This window comes from Gobio gobio, assembly GCF_949357685.1.
Source record: "Gobio gobio genome assembly, chromosome: 14".
Classification (NCBI taxonomy): Eukaryota; Metazoa; Chordata; class Actinopteri; order Cypriniformes; family Gobionidae; genus Gobio; species Gobio gobio.
Window position 1 is genome coordinate 15,665,878 of NC_137107.1, and position 8,593 is coordinate 15,674,470.

General features: G+C 43.8%; 1 protein-coding gene across 1 annotated transcript; it reads left to right on the top strand.

Moving 5' to 3' along the window:
• Nucleotides 1-5,865: 5,865 nt before the first annotated feature.
• On the top strand, nt 5,866-7,933 carry LOC307137929 (uncharacterized protein). Its single transcript, XM_079835963.1, has 2 exons — nt 5,866-7,322; nt 7,440-7,933. The coding sequence occupies exons 1-2, from the start codon at nt 6,452-6,454 to the stop codon at nt 7,898-7,900; spliced, it is 1,332 nt and encodes a 443-aa protein (XP_079692089.1). The 5' UTR covers nt 5,866-6,451; the 3' UTR covers nt 7,901-7,933.
• The last annotated feature ends 660 nt before the right edge of the window (nt 7,934-8,593 follow it).

An 8,593-nucleotide genomic window follows, 5' to 3' on the forward strand; every position in this document is an offset into this window, starting at 1 on the left:
AGATGGTTTAATTCCTCAGCGGTGGGAAAGCATGGCTTCAGGTTGCATACGTGAACAGTACGCACATCTTCACCAGTGTTTTCTAATGCCACTCGATAATTCAGCGGTCCCAACTGTTTGATTATTCGGTAGGGACCTTTCCATTTATTGGCAAGTTTAGCACTAAAATGGTGAAGTGCACTTGACTGTGGAAAATTTCTCAGCCATACACGGTCTCTGTCTTTATAGGTGACATCTCTTCGGGTTTTGTTGTAGCTACGGAGCTGTCTTTCTGATGCTTTCTTGGCGCATTCTTTGGCTCTAGCTTGCAACTTGCAAAGATGTTCGGTGACCTCGTAGGATGGAGCAGATGGAGAGAGATTTTGTCCATGCAGCAGCTTGTCCATTGGTCCCTGCAGTTTTCTCCCTAGATGAAGCTCGGCCGGAGACATACCAATGGTTTCTTGAACCGCTGAATTGATGGCGAACCTTAGTTCAGGTAAGTGTTGGTCCCACTTTTTATGATTGTCATTAACATAGGCAGAAATCATCTGTTTTAATGTTCTGTTCACTCGTTCTGTTAAGTTTGTCTGGGGATGGTATGCTGTAGTCATTTTCTGTGTAACTTTCCATTTAGCACAGACGTCTTGAAAGACAGCTGACATGAACTGTGTGCCTCGGTCAGACAGGATGAAATCCGGTACCCCCCACCGTGTGAGGATGTCTTCTCTGAGATGTGAAGCAACAGTTTGAGCATTAGCCTTTCGCAAGGGAAATAGTTCCACCCATCGGGAATAGTAATCCACAAACACTAGTAGATACTCATATCTTTGGGGACTGCGCGGAAATCCTGGACAAAGCATCAGGGGCTACATTTAGGTTGCCTTTACGGTACTCAATGATAAAATCAAACCTTTGTAATCGTAGGGCCCACCGGATGAGACGGCTGGTGGTTTTCGGGGAACTCATGACCCACTGAAGTGCAGTATGGTCTGTGACTACCGTGAACATCTTGTGCTCCAGGTAATGCTGCCATTTTTCCAGTGCCCATACGACTGCTAGGCATTCTTTCTCAGTAGCAGAGTAGTTTGATTCAGCTTTGTTAAGGGTGCGGCTTGCGTACGCGATGACTTCCTCCAGTCCCTGGTTTTTCCGTTGTGTTAGTACAGCGCCGAGTCCCGTATCACTGGCATCTGTATACACCATGAAAGGAAGCTGGAGATTCGGATGGCCTAGAATAGGAGGTGAGGTGAGATGTGACTTCAATTTCTCAAAAGCTTCCTGGCATTGGGGTGACCAGTGAAAAGAATGTCCTTTCTTTTTTAAGGAATTGATGGGTTCAGCGATCGTGGAGAAATCAGGGACAAAACGGTGATACCATCCCGCTAATCCAAGAAAACGCTGGACCTCTTTGAGGTTTCGGGGCACAGGGTAAGATCTAATAGCCTCAACTTTGGATGAGTCTGCCTTGATACCGTTGATACTAACAACATGCCCCAAGAATGCAAGCTCTTTAAGGCAAAACTTGCTTTTCTTCAGGTTTATGGTCAATTCTGCTTCCTGCAATCTGTGCAGAACAGTCTGGAGGTCTTGGAAGTGCTGAGCTACCGAGGGTGAATATATGATAATATCATCAATGTAGACAAAGCAAATGGTTCCTCGTAGGTCTCCCAATACGGTCTCCATTAGACGTTGGAATGTAGCAGGTGCATTTTTTAACCCAAAGGGCATGACATTAAAGTGAAAAAGTCCTGATGGAGTGATGAATGCCGTCTTCAGTTTACTTTGAGGGTCCATGCCCACCTGCCAGTAGCCGCTGTTGAGATCAATTGTTGAAAAGATGGCCGCTCCAGAGAGAGATTCAAGGATCTCTGTGATGTTTGGAAGTGGGTAAGCATCATTCTCTGTGATGGCATTGAGCTTACGATAGTCAACACAAAATCGAAGGCTGCCATCTTTCTTTGGAACAAGGACGACAGGGGAGGCCCAGCCAGAATATGAAGGTTCCACAATTCCTGCATTCAACATCTCAACGAGTTGCTCTTCTACCACTGCTCGTTTGCCAGGGGACATGCGGTAAGGCCTCTGTTTAATGGGCACTTGATGCTGTGTGTAAATAGTGTGTTGGAGGACATCAGTACGACCTGGTTGAAGAGAACACACTTGAGGGTTGAACTCCAGGGTTTTTCTCAGTGTAGTTTTCTCAGCAGGTGATATGTGGGCTTCACTCACAGCACTATCAATTAAGGTTTGTACATCTGTAATGACAAGTGAAGATGACCGGCATTCAGGTTGTGGTGGAGGAATAGAACTCAATAGTGAGAGGCTTTGATTAAAAATCTTTGCATGTTGACCAGCCTTTTTGCATTGAGTACTTATATTAGGGACACTTGCATTGCCTGGCTGAAATGGATGATCTTCTTGTGGCGAGTTTTTAAAGGAATATTTTTTGTCGATTACATTGATTTGCAGGCCACTGAAAAAGATGAAATCCAGTCCCAAGACTACAGCATAGGCCAGGGCTTTAGGGGAAAGGACAGCAACAGGTAAAGTGAAAGTTTTGTTGTGCATATGTATTTGTAGCTGCAGCCACCCCAAAGGAACCTCTGCTTCTCCATTAGCCAAATACAACTGACCAAGAGACCAAGGTTGGAGGCTCTCTTGCGGAGAGAGCTTTTCCCACAAACTTTCATGGATCATGGTGTAACTGGCCCCGGTGTCCACGATGGCCTTTCCAGACCAACCTCCGATGTGGATTGGAACAACCAGCTGTTGAGGAATGACCACAGGAGTAACAGGCTTTGGTGAAGTGGGTGGTTTCTTGGACGTGGGTAGGATCTTACTTGTTATTGCTGTCACCGAATTATTTGTTGCTTGACTTCCGGACTTCCGGGAATGAAATGACCGTTGACTAGTGAAAGGATGTTGTTGTGGTTTTGCAGGTTGAATTGATGATGGGTTTGCATAAAGAGGACAACATCCAGGTGAGTGCTGTCCCTTACATCTCCAACATTGCACTTGGGGTTGCACATTGGTTGCGCTGCTGACGGTTTTTTGAGTTACCTCCTTGGACAATTTTCTGCTAACACTCTTTTCATATTGCAGTTGTTGCTCATGGTCTTTCTCAATCTGATGCCCCAGTTTTACCAGTTCTCCAACGTTGCTTACACGACCACGTAGCTGGCTGGCAAGGTAAGGTTTTATTTGTTTGAGAATCATTTTAACTATTTCATTTTCAGTTAGGGAAGGTTTCCATCGTCTACAAAGGGCACGATAGGTAAAGGCGAAATCTCTGATTGATTCTCTCTCTCCTTGATGTCTTGTGCGGACCCTTTCAGCCAGCTCATCTTCGTAGTCTTCGGAGAGGAAAGCAGAGAGGAAAGCAGACTCAAACTCATTAAATGTGGTTATTGAAAATCGGGCCACCTCCCACCAGTCACGTGCAGTCCCATGGAGTACACTGCGGAAGGTCGCCAGGAGGTCCACCTCGGCAAGTGGGTGCAATGCTAAAAAGTCCTGACACCGGGTTAGATATAGCAAAGGATCAACGTCATCAGACGGTCTTCCAAATGTGGGAAAGGTCAGTTTCAAATGGTCACTTTTCCCAGCCGACATAAGAGGACCCATTGGAACACTTGCTACTGTTGATGAGGAAGTGGGACAATAGGGGATGGTGGGGTTATCCCTTTATCTTGCTGATCCGCCATTTCCTTTTCTGGCTGTTTGGCTTTCGTCATGTTTGTTTGAAGCTCATTTACTTGTGTGGTTAGCTTGTCAATTTGTGTGATGCAGTGACTACATTCACCGGAGAGCTGCTCATGATCCTTTTGAAGGTTCTTTTGTGTAGCAGTGATATCTCTCTGAAGTTCAACCTGAAGTTGATCCACCATGAAACGGACTTCAGAAATCAAGGTCGACTCCAAGGTTTGTAGCTCCTGTGTGATCATCATTTTCATGGCTTTAACTAGCTGATCGGAATCTGTTGAATCTGCTTTGGTTGAAGTTAACGTGGTGAGAATTTGCTGTTGGTTAGCCTCCATTTTGGCCATTTCAGCCGTCAAGTCTCCAAGTTGTTTATCACGGTGGGAAGTGGTTGTTTTTTGCTCTTGTGTGAGTTCATTCACAGCTTTTTCCTGTCGTTTAATGAAGTCAAATAGGTTGTCCCAATTACCTTGTACTTGCGTAGTAAAATGTTGAATTTCCCTTCCAGGAGTTGGGAGGTAACCAGGCAGATCATGTTGTGTTCCTGAAGATGGAGGTGAAACTTCAGGTGAGGTGCATAATTGCATGGAATCCGATCCTCCTTGCCAGTTCGGAACTTGGACTGATGGACTGCCATCTGGATTGGGGGTGACAAAACGCACATGGGTTCCTGATGGGACACTACTAAACTGAGTGGGTGTGGAATAAAAAGTGGGAACAAGTGGTTGTGGGAAAAATCTAGGTTGCGGCTGCATTTGTTGATCCGGATGCCAGACAGGGGTTGATATGTCTGGAGGTGGATCAATTTCCACCCAAGTGGTTGGAGAGGGGACAGAGGTATTGGCCATGGTTAATGCGTGTATTTAAATAACAATGGTGACTTGTGAAAAATAAAAAATATGTAATGCAATTACTATTTGGCCTGTCTCAATTTCTTCAATTTCTGGGGCCCCAAAATAACAAACTACACAGTGGTTACATTTTTCACAATCCAGAAAAGGAAATACTATTCATCAGGTGTCTTTCTTGCAGGGCAAAGGGGCACCAAAATAACAAACTACAAAGTTTACAATTTCTCAAGTATTTACACAAGGAATTTTTTTTTTTTTTTCACAATTTGACCCACTGTTTGTGGTGTGAAATACTTGGCACAGAGTTCAATCAGCATCAAAGGAACCAGTTCAGTTCAATGTTCAGATAATTCACACAAAAAGAGTTCAAAGTCCAAAGTGATATAAATCACAGCAAAATATTCAAACCATCACATATTCAAACAACCACAAGAAAAATCAAGTCAAAGTGATAGTATAATAATCAGTTCAAGTCCCTGTTCGGGCGCCACTTCTGTAACGGTGGCGGCCCGATAAATTCAAAACAATCAAAATGATTGTTAATTTCTGTCCATTAATTCGGGCGCCAGACAGACAATCCTGTCATATTTTAAACAAAAACCCAGATAGCATGAAATGCCACTCGTTACATAAATCAAACTCAAAATCAAACTTCAATATAAAAATCACAAAGAACATAGGATGTGGTTTAGAAAAGAAGGTTGTATTTCACAGAAGACGGGAAAATTAACAAACAAAAAACAATATAACCACAATGCACTCTCAATTCTGGTTGATAAACACAAACGTAATACCAAATTTAATTCAAATAATTTTCATTTCAAAAGTACCAGATTCAGGATATTCCCATAAACAAGATAAGAAAACAGTCAAAAATTTGGGGCAAAGAAAAGAAAATGGCAAAACAAACTGAAGTCAAAGAAGAAAAACAAACAAATTAAATAAGATGAAAACAAAAATGGAGTTACACTACTCACGTCTTAGTTTGAGTATCGTGTTAATAGGGAGTGTGGAAAGTGCTGAGGTGAATCGTGTTAGTGTGTGTGTGTGTGTGTGTGTGTGTGTGTGTGTGTGTGTGTGTGTGTATGTGTATGTGTGTGTGTGCGGGGAAAACCAGCCGGTGTGTATGCAGGGATGCCACAACTTTCCGCAATGTTGAGTCTCTTTGTTTGGGAAACAGCACGGATGATTCCGACGATCGTTACACCAGATTGTTGCAAACGTTTGGCGCTGGAGACCTCTTCACTCTGGGAGTGTGAGTGTTGGAACTACACTCCCGCGTCCACTCCAGCGTCCACTCCAGCAACGGCCCAGCGTTCAGAGGGATAACGTCACCGCCACCCAGGTAAGTGGAAATACGTTCACCTTCACCTTTCCTTTACGATTTCGGGACGTTAACACCACAGCAACAGTTCTTCCATTCAACGCGGAGTTATTGGCTTCTCTGCGCACATGGATTGAGGCTTTTCGGTTCTCACTTCTCCCGCACTCTGGCACAAACTCAAACACCTCTCTCCACAAAAACTCCTTTTTTTCTCTCCTCATTTTCCATTTAAAGTCCTCCTTTTATCTGATTACCTCATTTCCTTTTCCAATTTGGCAACGGAAGTGGGCGGAGATTACATTTGTTTTTGTTTTTTGTATTTCAGCTTTGTTACAGCCCAGTGCCCGTAGTTGTATCCCCTTTAAAGGCCCATTTATACTTCTGCGTCGAGTGTACGCCGTAGGCTACGCGCGTAGCCGACGCCGTCGTGAGCATTTATACTTCTGCGCTGTTGTCTGCGTCAATGTGCAATTACACATGCAGACGCTAGTGGGCAGTGTCCTCGGGCATGTTGGTGTAATCAAGAGAACAGCCGAAGAAGAAGCAGCTTGGGGTTTCTATTCTCCACTGTGTTGTCTCTGTCGGGCAAAAAGAAATGGCGAATGAAACAGAGCGGATCGTGTTGGAATTAGAGCTGATCGATATTGAAAAAAAGTTACTTTTATTGAAATTACTCAAATTAAAAAGCAGAAACGAGAGAAGGCGTCGGAGGAGGAGATGGTGCGTGCGACCTGTGAACCAGTTGAGGCAGAAGGACGGTGAATTTTCTGTGCTTGTCCGGCCACTGAGAGATCTCGATGAGGAAATGCACTTCAGATATTTTCGGATGTCGGCGGCTAGATTTGACGATTTGGTTCGACGTGTGCAGCCATTTATCTTACACCAGTGTACACACAGTATGCCTGTAGACATTACACAGAGGCTAGCAATCACCCTGCGAGTTTTGGCTTCGGGTGGAAGCCAACAGGCTGTAGCAGCTAGCTACAAAGTGTCGTCAAGCACCGTGTCTTCCATAGTGTCGGAAGTCTGTAAAGTTTTGTGGAAAGCACTGCAGCCAGAGTTTCTTCCCTGCCCCTCAGTCGCCCAATGGGAAAGTATTGCTGCTGATTTTTGGCGACTGTGGAACTTTCCGAACTGTGTTGGCAGCGTCGACGGAAAGCATGTCAACATAAAAGCACCACCGCACGCCGGGAGCGACTACTACAATTACAAGGGCACACACTCTATTGTTCTGATGGCTACCTGTGACGCCAGATATCGCTTCACCATGGTGGATGTCGGGGGGTACGGGCGGGAAAGTGACGGTGGTGTGTTCAAGGAGAGCCGATTTGGTTCTAAGCTTCTCGAACACAAACTGAATCTGCCCCCACCAGCCAATCTTCCTGGAAGTGGAGTCCAAATCCCACACGTGATAGTTGGTGATGCTGCATTCCCCCTACACAACAACCTCATGCGTCCATTTCAAGGTATGTCACAGACAAAATGTATTTACTTTAATTGTACTTTGTTTGTATATATAATGACTGCCATTGCGTGCTGTGTATAATGCTTGCCCATTAATAATGTTTTGCTTTGCTATATAGGGATGAACCTGCCCATGGATAAGCAGACCTACAATTACCGGCACTCCAGAGCCAGGCGGGTGATTGAGAATGCCTTTGGCATTTTGGTGGCAAGGTGGCGAATCCTTGGGCGACCATTAGAATGTCTACCAGACAAAGCTGTTGACATTGTGAAAGCTTGTTCTGCTTTACACAACTTCCTGGCATACACTGATGAGGTCAGCACTCCTGTTAGCAGATACATCCCTGCTAATTTCATAGACTCGGACACTACAGGGCCACCTCAGCTAGGTGAGTGGCGCAGAGTGGTGGCAGGGGACACAAACCTATTGGAACCACTGGATCCACGCCACCTTTCAAGGGCCCGCTCCACCCGAGCTGCAATTGGTGTGCGGAATGACCTGATGGCCTTCTTCCAGTCACCCCACGGAATTGTTCCATGGCAGAACAACATAGTGTGTCGTGGTCTGCTTGGTCAGTAAATTGTACTGGTTTAAAATAAATGACATGCAACCATATTATTGTTTTGTTGTTCTTTATTTGCACAATAGAAGTTGCAAACATCAGGAACAGACAGTATTTTTATCTTAAAGTACAAAAGTGCAAACTACACGTGTGTATATATACAGATAAAACCTGCACAATACATGCAAAAGTCAAAACCATATATACAAATGGCCACACTGTGTGTACATATAGTGCAATGTATTAAAGGTGCAATGGTCTAAACATTTTTATATTAAAATAGATTAAAAAGAGCTTTATGTACACAGAAGATAAGCAACTATATATATATATATATAAATATTAAAAGATGCAAAAAGTGCAAACTATAACCTGCACAATAGGTGCAAATGTTCACAATATGAAAAGGTGCAAAAAATGCCAGGCACAATAGATGCACATAAGTAGAGTAAAATGTCCCAAAAAAATGAAACCAATAATGGGTGCACAATGTTAAAAAGTAATAGGTGCACATAAAAATGTATTAAAAGATGCAACAAGTGCAAACTATAACCTACACAATAGGTGCAAATGTTCACAATATGAAAAGGTGCAAAAAATGCCAGGCACAATAGATGCACATAAGTAGAGTAAAATGTCCCAAAAAAATGAAACCAATAATGGGTGCACAATGTTAAAAAGTAATAGGTGCACATAAAAATGTATTAAAA

Bases quoted from the DNA above. Each gene is read 5' to 3' on its own strand.
- LOC307137929 (XM_079835963.1), top strand. From the start codon at position 6,452: ATGGCGAATGAAACAGAGCGGATCGTGTTGGAATTAGAGCTGATCGAT. The intron at 7,323-7,439 runs GTATGTCACAGA...TTTGCTATATAG, and splicing joins CCTCATGCGTCCATTTCAAG to GGATGAACCTGCCCATGGAT.